General features: G+C 38.4%; 1 protein-coding gene across 1 annotated transcript in view; it reads left to right on the top strand.

Moving 5' to 3' along the window:
* Nucleotides 1–240: 240 nt before the first annotated feature.
* TPRG1 (tumor protein p63 regulated 1) overlaps nucleotides 241–18374 on the top strand; it is a gene marked incomplete at its 5' end in the record, with an annotated part of 111242 nt that continues 93108 nt past the window's right edge. Inside the window, 3 exon segments of the mRNA XM_079922016.1 lie at nucleotides 241–303; nucleotides 307–462; nucleotides 9475–9566. Coding sequence (XP_079778142.1) covers nucleotides 241–303; nucleotides 307–462; nucleotides 9475–9566 — 311 coding nt within the window.

Here is an 18374-nt window from a genome sequence, read left to right on the forward strand (position 1 = left end):
TCCTTTTCTCTGTCCACAGGGTCTCTGCTTCTTTCCCCTGGTAAACGTCCGCAAGGGACTGTAGAGTCTGTGTTATTGAACTGCATCCATCAGTGCCTCTGCTTAGTTACTGTGTGGTGGGTTTGTCAGTTTCAGGAGCATCATTTGCTCATCGTACACTGTTTTGCCATAGCTAGGACACAGGCGACTTTTTTTTTTTTTCTGAGAAGATTGTTTCTTCCTTTGTTTTAGGCTGAAGAAATGTCAACCATTGGGAGTTTTGAAGGATTGCAGCCTGTGTCTCCGAAGCAAGAGGGAGATGACTAAACCTCTGAGACTGATCAGCTGTCCACGGAGGAGGATGACCCAGGCACTGTCTCAGGGCCAAGGCAGACTTCAAGGCCTCCAAGTGTGACCGAATCAGCACTCTACCCCAGTCCCTATCACCAGCCTTATATCTCACGGAAGTACTTCATTACACGGGTAAAATAATAAAATCATGAATTTAAATACTACATAAAACTTCTCCTTAAAAACATCCTAATATCCTTCCATATACCACATGTTTTACCAACTGTTTTCATGTTCTTTATCTTGTGTAATAGTCACAATAACTGTGAAGTAGTCATCCTTATCTCCATTTTATAGGCGGAAGATCTGAATTTCGGAGTAGTTAAGGGTCTATTTTTGACTACCAGATAGTATCAAGGAGAAGCAGGTCCTCCAGCCTCCATGAGTCTTTGGCTCCTGAGTCCTGTATTCATGCTAGACCTGACCTCAATAAATTAATGCTCTATGGAGAGAGAACCAGACTGGCTAGAATATAAGGCTGGGAGCCCAGAGGGAGTATTTGTTGTAAGTCTGGAAAAGACATGGGTGATGGAGTGGAAAGGGTTGCTGAGCATGGGCTAAACCTCAAGGGTCTACATGGGCATGCTGGTATAACACTACGGGGACAAACACTTTATTCCAATCCTATAGCTGCAGTTTGGAGCTGAGCTTCTTCCCTGTGCATCAAAGCAGTGAGCTTGTAGGCTATCATCAACTGGGGGCAACATTGCAGATTGTGCTCTGTGGCAGCAGAGAGATTCTTCAAGTGTACATGGAACATCTCTTTGTTGAAAAAAAACTTTTCAACTCAACTGCTAAATAAGTGGTGGCCAAGAGTTTGAGACTATTTATAATGCTTTAACTAACAAACCCTGATTTGTTAGCCTTTAAAATATATCTTTGGTTAAGATAAAGTTGTAGTTAAAGAGACTCAGTATGTGTGTGTGTGTGTGTGTGTGTGTGTGTGTGTGTGTGTGTTTGAAGATATATACCTATATTACCTGTATTCAGTGACTCATATGTGCAGAGTGCTTTGGCATGTTCTATACTATGTGTGTGTTTGTGTGTTTTTGCATAGGGAAAGCAAATGGTTTATTTTCTAAAGTATAAGAACTTTATTGAATATGCAAAGTTAAGCTTAAGATATAGCTGGGAAAGAAATCAAAGCATCCCTTAAAGTGTCCTTTTCTTTGATAGTGATGATGAGAGATGAACAGGATTTGATGAGAGAAGAACAGTGATGAATGATATAGAATAAGGGCTTTATCATTGGAAGCTGGTTCAATTAAGAGAGCTGCCTGAGAAGTCTATGCAAAGCTGTTGTCTTTGCATCTGATGATGGGTCTGAAGTTGCTATAGATCAACCAATTGGCTGTTGTGAAGTAGGAATAGGAAATAGGGAATAACCTGAACCTGGATGGACAAACTGGAATTCCTTTTGACCGAGCGGCTCCCACCATGGAAAAATGGAACCTGTGTTTGTCTCCCACCAAGTTTGAACTTGAAGATGTGAGTCACTTTCAGGAGAAGCCAGTGCTCTTCTCCACCGAGTGAGCTGCACACTTACCCAGTTCAGGGAAGGAGGATCTGAGGGAGGAGGTCTGACTGTAGCAAAAGGAGCTGTAGGTCCAGGGGCTTCCCCACCCCCTCCCATGCCATCAAGTAAACAGGAGGTTGGCAGCTGTGAACATGAGCTGCACTTGGGCCTGATTGTCCTGCCCTCATCTTCAATAAGGAATCATGACTGATGTTTCACTTCTGCCTTTCAAATCTGACACAAACGTCTCTTGTGGCCAACACTAGTTTAGAAGCAGACAGGAAAGGAAATTCTAGAAAATGTAGTCCTAGCTTAGCTAAACTGACACAGTCTAAAGCTACAACAGAGCTTTTGTTTATTTATTTATTTATTTACATGATGCTTTTATTTGTGTGGCTCTATGTAGCTTATAAAATACAGTCCCCTGGAGAAGCACTGTGAGGTAGGCAGGAAAGGGCTTATCACTCTTGTTTTAGTGGTAAACATATTGAAGTTTCAGAGGAGTGAAGTGACCTAAGTCACATAATATTAGTGTAAGAGCTGTAGCTAGACTCTGTACCTTCTGTCTCTAAGTCCAGTGCTCTTTCTGCCATAATGTACAATTGAACGTATGGCCCCCTAGTAAAGATTTTCAGTGATTGACTACGATTCATTTAAAGAACATCTTCTCCAATAGGTGTATAGAAAGTAACTTGAAGTTCTCAAGAGCTTGGGAAAGGAAAACCTTCTTCTAATCTTATCAGTGAGTCTGAAGTAGACCTGAGGACTCTTTAGGAGGTATCTGTAAAGGCTACATTCCCAAGCAGTCAGCATTAACTTTCCTTCAGACCAAGAGACAAAATATGAAGAGGTTTTTTCTTTTTTAGCATGTGAGTATAATGAACGTGCTTTAATGCATATGAGGATAATGAAAATACAATTGTTGGTTCGACTGAAACAATGATAAATATTATTTTGAATAAATAATGATCCAGTTTTACTACCTTGTAAACCACAAATCTGCTGATGTGGTGGTAGCTGAGGAAATGGAAGGAGACATTGTATGTATGTATATGTGTGTGTGTGTGTGTGTGTATATATATATATATATATATATATATATATATATACACATATAAATTTTCTCATCTTCAAAGTATGGATAAAATGTCAGTTTTATATGGGAGTTTAAGCTAATTTTTAAAGAGTTCTTAGTACAGTGTAAGACACATCTATTAACATTTCATAAACAGCATCTCTTGCTATTCTAAATGCTTTCTTTCTCTTTTTTGCTGACTTGGCATTCACATTCCTGTTATTGGTAATAGGAATGATATTAAGATGCCCATGACCTCACCATGACCCCTAAGGTGAGATACAAATGTAGACCTATAGGGTCTGTAGCAGGAAAGAGGTTCAAATGAAGGAAGCTAACTGATTTTCTCAAGGGATAATTAAATCAGGTCAGGGTTCTGAATGACTCAGATCTATGAAACATACATCGTAATGTTTTGCTTCTTAGAGCTGAAATGAGATCTAAGGATGATATGGTCCAATGCTTCTCAGTCTTTATCGTGCAAACGGATCACCTGGAGAGCTTGTTAAAATACTGGTTTGATTCAATGGGTCTGGGATGAGGCCTTAGATTCTGCATTTATATAAACTCTCTGGCAATGCTCATGCTTTCTGTCCACCTACCACACTTTGAACACCAAGTTGCTAGTCAATTCTCTAATTTTTAGAGACAACTAAGGTCCAGAGAGGGGCAGTGGCTCACCCAAGGTCTTAACAGTTAGTGGGCACTGACTTGCCCAAGAGGTTAGTAAGTAGCAAAGCTAGGGTTAGAACAAATGTTCCCCAATTCCCATTCATAGTTCTGTGATCCCATGCAGTGATTTAAAATAAATCAATTTATTACAGTGTAAGAATTTTAAGGATATATCTTGCAAATTCAGAAAAGCAGTAAGTGACTGAGTGGAGAAATTCCTTGGCCATGCATTTTATTTTATTACAGGGTTCTAAAATAATTTCACAGGAGGTGGTTTATTGAAAAAAATTGGAAAATGTGGGCAAGCAAGATAAAAGTCACCATAATTCCACAGTTCAAAGTTAACCAAAATATATGAATGTGCTTTTATACATTTTGGTGAATAACCTTACTTCTTCTTACATGTACATTTTATTGTGCAAAAGAATAGAATTACATGCCAAATATTTATTATGTCAATAACTGTGGTTTCATAAAATCATTTTTAACACTCTATAATATCCCACTATGGGGATGTAGTACAATCTGTTTAAGTTTTGCTGGATATTTAAGTTGGTTCTTGTTCATATCTGGAAAGGAAAGTTATTCCTTGGCTTGCTGAGGCAGGATGGCACTCAGTTACTCAGCTGCCAGGAGTGGATACCCAATGCTATAATAAGAAAGAGGATGGATCAGTATATGAGTTTCAAGCTGGATATGCAAAGATGTGACTGATATGAAAGTATAGATCAATTTATGACAAACAAGGCATTTTTAGCATCATAATATCGTGCATTAGATCACATCTCTGAATACCTGGTCGTAAAACAAGCCAGTCTGGTCCCTTCAACCTCTTGTGTTCTTTTATGGGTCACTCTGGGCTGTTGCTTTCTTCCCTCAGGCTTCCAGCCAATTATTTATTTACTGCAAATTTGTCCTTCTGATACAGCTTAGCAACATTCTTTCTCAGAGCCAGGAGGGGCCTCATAAAATATCCAACCCCACCCCTGAGACACATAAAGAAGATGTGACTTGTCCAAAGGCAACCAGCAACTTAGGGGTCATAGCAGGCCAGGAACCCAAGACTCCTGGAACTTTCTACCACCCATCCACTGCCTCTGGCCTTGGACAATGAATGAGGAGTCACAGTAATGAAGGTCTGAACCACTTGCTATCAGTCTGCTTGGATAACCTTTTCCTCATATTTTTGTTCATCTGCTATTATTGCTTAGACATATCTAAAAATGGCCTACTGTCTTCTCTCAACATAAGTACCCCTCAAGGCTAATAACTTGAGGTACATTATGATAATCACTTTAGTCGTGGAGAGTGATATTCAAAAGCAACTTCTTATGAAAGGAACAATACTTGATCCGCATGGGGAAAGATATATTTAAACTCCCTGTAGGACTCTGTATTTGCAGATATCTTATCAGAAAGTTGAAAGCGATTAGAGATGGGGAATTATCTCTAAATTTATACTTGAGAATGTAAATTACATACAAACTAATGGGACTAAAACTCTTTGATCTTTTAATATTTAATTAATGGTTCCCCATGGCCTTTTTATAACCTGTGTTCTATTGTGAGCAACAAGATTTTAATAAGCAGGTTTGGGACTTCCCATTGTGTGGCAAGATGTTGTTGCCTTTATGACACTGATTTGACTTTCATACTCTCTCCTTTTCCCTCTTCTCTTACTACACGCTTCCCCATGTCTTGCTCTTGTACTGGGAACAACTAAATATATTAGTTGTATTGTTATTGTCTGTATGAGCTTCTTTGTGATTTAGAAATTATATATCTCACTGGGCAAAATGTTTCTGGAATCCCCTCCTTACACTGAAATCCTTTGAAGATGGTAATAAAGTTGATGTTTCTATCTGAGGGCAGACACTTAACAATCATGAAATAAGAAGCATTTCCTTCATTTTCAGGGAGAGACAAATTTGTCTGGGCTTTACAAATCACATCCAATTCACAGCTGGTTTTCTTACCTTATGAATATACCACAAAGTAAACTCTTGGTGTGACGACACCCTCAAGGGAGAGTTGATTGTGTCTAAGTCCCTAGGAGCATTCCTTTCTATCTTGTCCCATCCTCTCACTGTCTAGCTAAGGGGTCCAGTACATGGGAAAATATTAGTAGCAGACATGAATATTGTTTGTGTGGCTCCTGGCCCTGGGCTATTCTAGCTCGAGGAAACACAAGGAGACAAATACATATGTCTTTGAACTTTCCTCAGTACGTTTGTTTTGATTGAAAATATTTAGTGCTAGACTATTAGAGAAAATATTGACCATTAAGCTATGTAGTGACTTATAAGTAAGGATCCCCCTAATGATTTTTTTCTTAAAATTTAGAATTAGAAATGTATTTGTACTCTCTTGCCAGGCTTTCTCTGGTCGAGTGATGAGTACATATCATTCCATTATACTTTCGTATTAGTCTTAGAGTGCAAGGAGTCTCAGAGCTAATTGTTCAGTAACCATTTGATCCCCCAATCCTGGTACAATGATTTCCCTTCTATTTAATGTTAACAAGAAGAATGATAATGAAGTCTTTTATTCTTCAGTGTTACCAAATGTTGTCACCATTTCCTAACAGCTGTTACAGTTAATGATATCTTATCCATCTAACAAATGCTTACACCGATGCATGGAATGACAAGGTGACTTAACATGGGTCTCACAGCCAGCAGAAAGGCTGAGATTTAAAACCTTGTCCCGGACACAAGTCAAAGTGTTCACACACTTTATTTCATTTTTGACACTAAAAGGCTGAAGTTAATTTATCATAGTAACCAATAATAACAAATGGAGGAGAGTAAAATACTCTATCAGGATACGATGCATAACTGTTCCATAGAGGCATAACTGATATTTCTACTGAAGGTACGAATTCAGGCAGTGAGGACACGGACAGAACTCCAGAGACTTCCAAACTGTTCTATAAGGAATGCACTTCATTTTTAATGTTTAACTTTTGGAAATGTGTATAGCCAAACAACACCCATCCACTGGCTCCATCCACCAAGTTCCTTCCCTACCCTTAGGGAACCGCTGTTAACATTTTCTATGCATCCTTCTAGAGTGACTTTAGGCCTGTACAAACACAAATACTTATTCTTACCCATTCTCCTCCTTTTCACACAAAAAGTTGCCATATTTACCCTTTCTTCTGAACATTTTTTTCCTTTCACTTAATAACATATTTTGAAATCAAAGATTAGTACATGTTTCTTCATTTTTTACATATTTATCATATTTCATTGCATGGATATGTCCCATAATATATCTAACAACTCTACTATTGATAGATATTTGCATGGTTTCCAAGTTTTTGCTATCCACAAACTAGGCTGCAAAGGACACTTTATACATATGTCATTTTGTACATATGCAAGAGTATCTATAGTATAACTTCACAGAAATGGAATGTGTGGATCGAAGATTAGATCATTTTGATAGCTTTTGCCAATTGCCTTCCATAGGGAAGACAAGTAAGGTTTTGAAAAATTCTACATTCTTTTATTCATCTTTACATGTTTTTGGCAAAGTGTCTGGCATAAAAGCATCCAACAAAATGCTTATTTTAGGATTATTTCATTATTCTCCAATTCCACTTATAATATTTTTCTTCTGAAAAGTATTAGTTTCACTACCAAGTTATATTAGCTTGAGGCAGAAATTGTGTGAATACACGAAAAGAGACAGGAAAAATAGCCATGATGAGTCATCAAAGAAAGCATCATTTTTTAGAGAACTTTGACCAGTGGGCCTAGTAGAGTCAGGCTGTATCACGGGGAGCCAAGGATGATGGATGATGGGAGAATTGTAACAGAATCAGGAAATTTCCCTGCAGGGTAGTCCAGTCCTACCAGCTGGATTACTGGAAACCGGTGATGTTGACACAATCTCCTGTGTCAGTGGGAGCTCAAGGCATATTTGACTAGTGTCCCAGAACTTACTGATTTTGTGACACACAGGTTTCAGCAAGCACGGGGTACCATACTAGCTTTCTGACAATCCTTTAACCAGCAGCAGAGGATGACAAAAGAGTTGGAAATCATTCAGTCCCCTGGCTGACTGTCCAATCCAACAGGAAACTTGTTAGAATTGAAAATTAGAATCTCTCAGTGTAAAAGGCTATGGTCATATTTTCTTAAAGATTTCCAGGAGGTTTTGATCATCAGCTTGGCTCAGAAAGCTTTGGTTCAGTCTACTCAGTTGTCTTATAGATAAAGAAATGGAAGCCAAGGAAAGTTAAATAATTATCTGTAGGTCACAGAATTTATTCATGACATATCTGGAATATGAACACAGGTCACTCAATTCTCTGTAGTTGTCCTATCCATTTCCTGGATGACTTGTGCTGTGTGGAATGAGTGGAAGGGAGGGGGACAGATAAGTACTTAAAGTTCTGTACCATTTACTACCACTTCATCTGAAGCAGCTCCATTCTTTTCCTGTATTTTACATGTGGACTCATCTAAGATTTTTCTTAACTGATGGACTCTGTGGCTATAGTCTTTCAAAGCCTTTTATCATAGTTTGAGAAAACAAGCAAACCAAAATCCTACAATCACCTCACCTCTGAGAGAAGATATTTGAATGGGTCCTAGCTAGGCTAGTATCCCCACTTCCTTTTGGGAGAGAAAGGTCTCAAGCTAGGAGGATTAGGAATGTTGATGTTTATGGAAGATTAGGTGTCTAGCATAAAGCCCTATTACATAGAGACTATATGAGAACTTGTAACGTACTAGTCCCAGGGTTGGGCATGAGACCAGCACTGTGTGGTAGGCCTAGAAGTGGAATGTCTGGGTTTCCTGTCTTGTTTCTGTCACTTCTTGACTGAGTGAACTTGACAAGTTATATACTTCCCTACACAGACCCCTGTTTTCACACTTATAAAACGGGATGGCTTCTAATAGATAAGACCTTGGCTGTAGTGGTTCTCAACCTTGGCTATACATTGGAGTTATCTGGGATGCTTTAAAAAATCCTGATGTACTGTTAGGTGAATCCCGTCCACTGAGTATCTGATATAATTGGCCTGGTGCACAGCCCTGGCATTAGGATTTTCAAAAGCTCCGCCAGTGATTCTGATGGGTAACCAAGGCTGAGAGTAACTGCCTAGAGAACAATGGTTCTTATAGTAGAGTCCCACACCAATAGCATCACCCAGGAACTTGTTAGAAATGTAAATTCTCAGGCCCACCCCAGAACTACTGAATCAGAAACTCTGGGGACAGTGCCCAGAAATCTGTTTTAAGACACATTTCAGGTGATCCTGATGTGTGCTGAAGTTTAAGAATCACTGAGCTAGAGGGTCTATGAATGTATTATTAAGACAGGGTTAATCCATTTTTAAGCTAGAGGCAGGCTCATAGTAGGAATTCCTTTTTGGATAAAGGTAAAAAAAGAGAGGTAAGGAGACAAAAAATTCATTTCCCAGAGCCAGATAAAACTATAGTCAGAATACTGGAAGAAGCTTTCCTCCTTTGTGTTTTATGACCATGTACTCTTTGAAGAGAGAAAGGTTAGATTTTAAAAATGTTTGTATTGCTAAATGCATTGAACTTCCTGATACACATTTGTTTATTAGAAAAACTGGTGCTCTGAAAATAGCTATCTTCATTTCTATGAGAAAATGTGAGTAAGATTATAGAAATCTCACAGGACTTGGATCACTTTTGTCCCACCCAAGGAGAGCAACTTAGTAAATACCAGAGTTTAAGACTAAGCTCTCCAGCAGGCAGTGCCTACAACAAACAGGCAACTCCAAGAATTATCTTTCCTGGTCAACTTTTTGGAGGAATTGCTGGGATATAGTAATTAATCATAAGCATGAAGAGGACTCAGTCTTCTCTAAACTAGGTATTCTCTTTCTCCTACTCAGCCAGGGGCCATTGAGACTGCCACGGAAGACTTGAAAGGCCACATTGCCAAGACTTCTGGAGAGAACATTCAAGGCTTCTGGCTCTCGACAGAGTGAGTAGTTATGACTAAGTGAAGGACAGTGGAAATCTAGCCTTTTCCTTGACAACACCGTAATAGAATAGGAGATGGCCCAGTGGAAGAATTTCTCCTGCTTACAGTGAGATAATTGATTGACATATCGAGCAGGAGAGTAAAGTTTCATGGTGCCCCATGGCTGATGGTATGACCAGGTTTGACTTCTACCACTGTTTTCCAGGCTAGTTGCTTCACTCAACCATCACTGTGACTACCTTAGGTCAGGCCCTCATCAGGGCTCTCAGGGACCATTGTATTAGCCTCCTAACTGATCTCTCTGGTTCCAATCTCTGTTTCTTGTAAGCACTCTCCCTCCAACCACATCAGGCTACTAACCATCCCACTCTGGGTACAGTGGAAAGGAAGGTTGGGAAAGAGGATGAATGAGGTCAACATATACATTGTGAATTTTATCATTAGGTAAATTGGGTACAATAACATGAGCAACAAAACTAGGGAAATCATGCAGGATAAAGACAGGCCACCTTGGAGGCGGGGAGGGATAGATTGGGAGTTTGGGATTGACATGTACACACTGCTATATTTAAAATTGATAACCAACAAGAACCTACTGTATAGCACAGGAAACTCTGCTCAATATTCTGTAATAACCTAAATGGTAAAAGAATTTGAAAAAGAATAGATACATGTACATGTATAACTGAATCCCTTTGCTCTACACCTGAAATTAACACAACATTGTTAATCAACTATACTCCAATATAAAATAAAAATTTAAAAAAAACAAAACAAGCAAATAAAAAGCCCTCAAAAGAAAGGCCACCTGTCCAGAGTTAAGATAAAAACCAAATCTAACACTTAAGTGCTTGTCATTTTAATGACTGCTCCATTCACCCTCAAGGCTTATCTTAGCTACAGGGGTTTTCATTGCCAGACACAATGAAGATGGTTAACTTTCTGTCCTACCCTGACACTCTAGTGTCTGTGTGACCTTTTTTTCACCCACCGGGTGACTATTAGGAATGCCATAGTCCTTATAGTAGTAAGTAAAATATGCACATAATAAGGGTAAGAGGCATCTCTTTTCTTCTGCAGAATCCATGATATTAAATGGAGAATGCAATTAGAACTCCATTTGAGATACTTAATTGGTTCAGTAAGTTTTCTTGGTAGTACAAGCACCAAAGGTTCCAGCCAAAAAGCTCAGTCATTTCTACACCTGAGTGAAGAATCATTTTATCTTTCCCTTCTGGGAGGGACATCTTCTTTGAATAAATTTTAGGAGGACAACACTGGGATGTTTAACCTTCCAGTCGAGCAGAACAAATCCCTCAATCAAAGGAATGCAGAAACCAAATAAACTATGAGTCCATCTTTCTGACCACCATAGCATATTTTTGTTTCAAATGGGTTCCAAAACTTGAATTAAAATGAATTTTTGAAAACCAAGCTGACAAGTTCTGAGCATTTGTGTCTTCATCTATGAATTGCAGATAATGATATATACCTGACAAGTTGTTATGAAGACTAAACAAGGTAACATTGTAAAATTCTTAGCAAAGTCCTTAGCACATAGTGGATTTTCAGTGGACATCAGTGTCCTTCCTCTGTTCTCAAGTACTAACTATTGGTAAAAGGCAATACTTTTTGATGTTGTTATTGGTAGCCTCTACCTTTATTTCTATCTTGTCCATCTCTATCTCTATCATCTCTGGGTTACCTTTAATGAAAAGTCTTTTAATTTATTCACTTTCACCAACTTACATTTTATTCTCTACTCTCCACCTCCCATCTGCAGAGTAAAATATGATTTGTGCAAATGAAAAGGCTGCCTTGGGCTTCCCTGGTGGCGCAGTGGTTGGGGGTCTGCCTGCCGATGCGGGGGGCACGCGCTCGTGCCCCGGTCTGGGAAGATCCCACATGCCGTGAAGCGGCTGGGCCCGTGAGCCATGGCCGCTGAGCCTGCGCGTCTGGAGCCTGTGCTCCGCAACGCGAGAGGCTGCGGCGGTGGGGGGCCCGCGTACCGCAAAAAAAAAAAAAAGAAAGAAAGAAAAGGCTGCCTTGATTAAGCAAGATGTCTACATAAATTCTGAAGGTCACGTCAGAAGTAAACACTTACCTATTTTGTTTCTACAATGTATCTCACTTCTTTTCTACAATATATCTCATTTCATTTCTACAATGTATCTCATTTATAAGAAAGAATGCACAAACATGGTCTTTCAAATCCAGTGGTGGCTACTTTTGAATTCTCAAATAATAGAATCAGTAATTTCTTTAAGGGTGCATATTTTGTTTGGTTTTATTTGTACAGAAGTTTGACTTGTTTTTTTGTTTGTTTGAATGTTTCTGCTCAGTGATTGCAGTGGCCTGTAGATATCAATTTTTGGAAGATAAATCTGATTGTGTGATCTGCATTGAGGTTTAGCACTATAATTGTGTGCTTGATTTAACATCAGCTAGGATGATTGCTAACACCAGCAGTTTTCAGGTAAATATGAACAGCTTTGCCCCAAAGACGCAAGCCTTGTACTTACCTCTGAACCTAATAGGACGTTCAGAAAGTTGGTAAGAAATCTCTGGCAACTAGTTTTCTATTTCTCTTTTGTCTTGTGGTACCCATTTATATTAAGGACAATAATGAGGCATGTATCCTATGCATGTAGAATTTCAAGCAATCATATTTGCTTATTTGCTATCAGACTTTCTTCCTTTGCACATTGGAACCCATTTCTCCTTTTTAAATGGTAGTGATTTTGTGTTCTTTTTTGGTCATTCTTCTCTCTCAAAATTCTTTTACTTCTCCCACAACCCTCCATCAAAATCTACTTTCAAGAAAATATCTGATTCCAGTCGTTTTTACCAGTGTAAGACATTGCCAGTTTCTTTTCTTTTCCTGTTACTCTGTAGCTGGTTCAGACTGCCTTCACGTAATGGAAGGAGGAGGTACCAGTTGTAAAGAAAATGTTCAGGCATCTGGACTAAATGAATGGGCTCCCATTCACTGTGACTGTTCAAGCAGAAGATAGGAAGCTGTTTGTCAAAGGAGGGGCATGCATAGGTTTTGAATGACCTTTCAGACTTAAGTCCTCTGTTTATTTGTAGTGCAGCAAAAAACAGCAACAGCAAAACCAATCAAACAAAAAACAAAACCTCCAAAATAACAACAGCAAGACTAAACAAAACAAATGTATAAACACACAGGCCCAGAAAGGTGAGAACCTGGGCTGCTCTTGTCCCCTTTCCTCCTTTTTCTAATGGCATAAGACCCATCCATTCCTGAGAGTTACAGGGATTGTAACATAGACCTATTTCCCCAGCCTTACCAACCACACAAGACTCTTTTCAAGCATAACACTTTTTTTGTATGTGACAGAAAAGGCTGGGCTTCATGTACATCAACTTTCAGCTCCTTCTGGGGAGATGAGAAATCCCTGGCTACTCATCAGTGGTTTAAAGAATATCTGCTTTCAAACCAGTATTCCAGTTTCAGAATGAGGAATAGTAAAAAACCTTTTAATGTAGTATATAGCACATGTAAAAGTATCTTCATGTCCATGAACTTGCTTTACCTTCCCTACATCCTTGTTAGTTGTATGATTCCCATTTTATAGATGAGAGGTGGAGACTAGGGAAAATGAAGTGGCCAGATGAAGATCCCATAAGTGATAGAGCAAGAAAGATGGACCACCACACTCCTGCGTTAGCTGGGTTCTGATTCTTTCCCCAAGTACATACAGTGTAGATGAGGGGTAACTAATAAGCCCAGCTCCATCTTTAGTCATGGTTTGTCAGACTCCTAGAAGTAGTTTGATATAGGAGGGCAAGGTGGGAGCTGTTGAGAGGAAACTTGAAAAGGACTTATGGGCCTTGTGTATCATGTTTAAGAACTTCGATTCTATCCCTTAGGTGATACGGAGTCTCTGATGGGTGAGGCTCTGTATTTATATTTTATGAAGATCACTGAAAGTCCACAATCCCTTATCCAAAACCCTTGAATCAGCTGAGAATTTTTCATATTTTGGAAATGTAAAACAATGCATATGTTGTTTATTTTATGCCCCAAGTGGAGGTCTGGGACTACCCACCCTAATCAAACATATTAATCTCTTTTCAGGGAAACATGTGATATTAAAAATAGAATAAATCGTCATCTGGTTCAGATCTGGTTTTACCGCAAAGTGAGTTTCCACCACGGCTGCAATTTTCAGAGCTTTGTTGAATCTGAAATTGTGGATCAGGGTTTGTGGCCTGTACATGTTTGAAATGTGGAGGATCAATAAATGGGCGGGAGTTTAGGTGACACATTAGATACTTATGCAATATCCATGAAGGTCTGATCCAGTGGCATGCTGGAGCTGGTTCACACGTGCTCATAAGAGGTGAATGGTAGGATTTCAGGAATTTTGACAGTCAGTTGTTAATTCTTAAATTTAAATTAAATAGTTTTACAAGTTATTATTATATGTAAAATTAAATAAAATTAGTTTCACCCCCAAATAAATTTTTTTGTATTTTATTTTATTATTATTATTTTTAACATCTTTATTGGAGTATAAGTGCTTTACAATGGTGTGTTAGTTTCTGCTGTATAACAAAGTGAATCAGCTATATGTATACATATATCCCCATATCCCCTCCCTCTTGTGTCTCGCTCCCTCCCTCCCTATCCCACCCCCCTAGGTGGACACAAAGCACTGAGCTGATCTCCCTGTGCCATGCAGCTGCTTCCCACTGGCTATCTATTTTACATTTGGTAGTGTATATATGTCCATGCCACTCTCTCACTTCGTCCCAGCTTACCCTTCCCCCTCCCTGTGTCCTCAAGTCCATTCTCTAAATCTGTATCTTTATTCCTGTCCTGCCACTAGGTTCTTCAGAACCTTTTTTTTCTTTTAGATTCCATATATGTGTGTTAGCATACAGTATGCGTTTTTCTCTTTATGACCTACTTCACTCTGTATGACAGATTCTAGGTCCATCCACCTCACTACAAAATAACCCAATTTCATTTCTTTTTAAGGCTGAGTAATATTCCATTGTATATATGTGCCACATCTTCTTTATCCATTCATCTGTCAATGGACACTTAGGTTGCTTTCACATCCTGGATATTGTAAATAGAGCTGCAATGAACATTGTGGTACATGACTCTTTTTGAATTATGGTTTTCTCAGGGTATATGCCCAGTAGTGGGATTGCTGGGTCGTATGGTAGTTCTATTTTTAGTTTTTTTTGGTTTGTTTGTTTGTGGTATGCGGGCCTCTCACTGTTGTGGCCCCTCCCGTGGCGGAGCACAGGCTCCGGACCTGCAGGCTCAGCAGCCATGGCTCACGGGCCCAGCCTCCCTGTGGCATGTGAGATCTTCCTGGACCAGGACACGAACCCACGTCCCCTGCATCGGCAGGAGGACTCTCAACCACTGCGCCACCAGGGAAGCCCTATTTTTAGTTTTCTAAGGAACCTCCATACTGTTCTCCATAGTGGCTGTATCAATTTACATTCACACCAACAGTGCAAGAGGGTTCCCTTTTCTCCACACGCTCCCCAGCATTTATTGTTTGTAGATTTTTTGATGATGGCCATTCTGACTGGTGTGAGGTGATACCTCACTGTAGTTTTGATTTGCATTTCTCTAATGGTTAGTGATGTTGAGCATCCTTTCATGTGTTTGTTGGCAATATGTACATCTTCTTTGCAGAAACATCTATTTAGGTCTTCTACCCATTTTTGAATTATTTTTTGTGTGTTTTTGATATTGAGCTGGACGAGCTGTTTGTAAATTTTGGAGATTAATCCTTTGTAAGTTGCTTCATTTGCAAAAATTTTCTGCCTTTCTAAGGGTTGTCTTTTTGTCTTGTTTGTGGTTTCCTTTGCTGTGCAAAAGCTTTTAAGTTTCATTAGGTTCCATTTATTTTTGTTTTGATTTCCATTTCTCTAGGAGGTGGGGCAAAAAGGATCTTGCTGTGATTTATGTCATTGAGCGTTCTGCCTATGTTTTCCTCTAGGAGTTTGATAGTGTCTGGCCTTACATTTAGGTCTTTAATCCATTTTGAGTTTATTTTTATGTATGGTGTTAGGGACTGTTCTAATTTCATTCTTTTACAGGTAGCTGTCCAGTTTTCCCAGCACCACTCATTGAAGAAGCTGTCTTTTCTCCATTGTATAGTTTTGCCTCCTTTATCAAAGATAATGTGACTGTATGTTCATGGGTTTATCTCTGGGCTTTTTATCCTGTTCCATTGATCTATATTTCTGTTTTTGTGCCAGTACCATACTGTCTTGATTACTGTAGCTTTGTAGTATAGTCTGAAGTCCAGGAGCCTGATTCCTTCAGCTCCATTTTTCTTCCTCAAGATTGCTTTGGCTATTTTGGGTCTTTTTTGTTTCCATACAAATTGTGAAATTTTTTCTTCTAGTTCTGTGAAAAATGCCATTGGTAGTTTGATAGGGATTGCATTGAATCTGTAGATTGCTTTGGGTAATATAGTCACTTTCACAATGTTGATTTTTCCAATCCACGAACATGGTATATCTCTCGATCTGTTTGTACCATTTTTAATTTCTTTCATCAGTTTCCTATAGTTTTCTGCTTACAGGTCTTTTGTCTCCTTAGGTAGGTTTATTCCTAGGTATTTTATTCTTTTTGTTGCAGTGGTAAATGGAAGTGTTTCCTTACTTTCTCTATCAAATTTTTCATCACTAGTGTATAAGAATGCAAGAGATTTCTGTGCATTAATTTTGTATCCTACAACTTTACCAAATTCATTGATGAGCTCTACTAGTTTTCTGGTAGCATCTTTAGGATTTTCCATGTATAGTATCATGTCATCTGCAGTGACAGTTTTATTTCCTCTTTTCCAGTTTGGATTCCTTTTATTTCTTCTTCTTCTCTGATTGCTGTAACTAAAACTTCCAAAACTATGTTGAATAATAGTGGTAAGAGTGGGCAACCTTGTCTTGTTCCTGATCATAGTGGAAATGCTTTCAGTTTTTCACCATTGAGAATGATGTTGGCTGTGGGTTTGTCATATATAGCCTTTATTATGTTGAGGTAAGTCCCTTCTATGCCTACTTTCTGGAGGGTTTTTATCATAAATGGGTGTTGAATTTTGTCAAAAGCTTTTTCTGCATCTATTGAGATGATCATATGGTTTTTCTCCTTCAATTCATTAATATGGTTTATCACATTGATTGATTTGTGTATATTGAAGAATACTTGCATTCCTGGGATAAACCCCACTTGATCATGGTGTATGATCCTTTTAATGTGCTGTTGGATTCTGTTTGCTAGTATTTTGTTGAGGATTTTTGCATCTATGTTCATCAGTGATATTGGCCTGTAGTTTTCTTTCTTTGTGACATCTTTGTATGGTTTTGGTGTCAGGGTGATGGTGGCCTTGTGGAATAAGTTTGGGAGTGTTCCTCCTTCTGTTATATTTTGGAAGAGTTTGAGAATGATAGGTGTTAGCTCTTCTCTAAATATTTGATAGAATTTGCCTGTGAAGCCATCTGGTCCTGGGCTTTTGTTTGTTTTTTTCACAGATTTTTGTTTGTTTTTTTCACAGATTTTTAATCACAGTTTCAATTTCAGTGTTTGAGACTAGTCTGTTTATATTTTCGATTTCTTCCTGGTTCAGTCTCAGAAGGTTGTGCTTTTCTAAGAATTTGTCCATTTCTTCCAGGTTGTCCATTTTATTGGCATATAGTTGCTTGTAGTAATCTCTCATGATACTTTGTGTTTCTGCAGTGTCAGTTGTTACTTCTCCTTTTTCATTGCTAATTTTATTGATTTGAGTCTTCTCCCTTTTTTTCTTGATGAGTCTGGCTAATGCTTTATCAATTTTGTTTATCTTCTCAAAGAACTATCTTTTAGATTTATTGATCTTTGCTATTGTTTCCTTCATTTCTTTTTCATTTATTTCTGATCTGATCTTTATGATTTCTTTCCTTCTTCTAACTTTGGGGGTTTTTTTGTTCTTCTCTCTCTAATTGCTTTAGGTGTAAGGTTAGGTTGTTTGAGATTTTTCTTATTTCTTTAGGTAGGATTGTATTGCTATAAACTTCCCTCTTAGAAATGCTTTTGCTGCATCCCATAGGTTTTGGGTCATCGTGTTTTCATTGTCATTTGTTTCTAGGTATTTTTTTGATTTCCTGTTTGATTTCTTCAGTGATCTCTTGGTTATTTAGTAGTGTATTGTTTAGCCTCCATGTGTTTGTATTTGTTACAGATTTTTTCCTGTAATTGATATCTAGTCTCATAGCATTGTGGTTGGAAAAGATACTTGATACAATTTCAATTTTCTTAAATTTACCAAGCCTTGATGTGTGACCCAAGATATGATCTATCCTGGAGAATGTTCCACGTGCACTTGAGAAGAAAATGTATTCTGTTGTTTTTGGATGGAATGTCCTATAAATATCAATTAAGTCCATCTTGTTTAATGTATCATTTAAAGCTTGTATTTCCTTATTTATTTTCATTTTGGATGATCTTTCCATTGGTGAAAGTGAGGTGTTAAAGTCCCCTACTATTATTGTGTTACTGTCAATTCCCCCTTTTATGGCTGTTAGCATTTGCCTTATGTATTGACGTGCTCCTATGTTGGGTGCATAAATATTTAAAATTGTTATATCTTCTTTTTGTATTTATCCCTTGATCATTATGTATTGTCCTTCTTCGTCTCTTGTAATAGTCTTCATTTTAAAGTGTATTTTGTCTGATATGAGAATTGCTACTCCAGCTTTCTTTTGATTTCCATTTGCATGGAATATCTTTTTCCATCCCCTCACTCTCAGTCTGTATATGTCCCTAGGTCTGAA

Source organism: Stenella coeruleoalba (genome assembly GCF_951394435.1).
Source record: "Stenella coeruleoalba genome assembly, chromosome: 5".
Taxonomy (NCBI): Eukaryota; Metazoa; Chordata; class Mammalia; order Artiodactyla; family Delphinidae; genus Stenella; species Stenella coeruleoalba.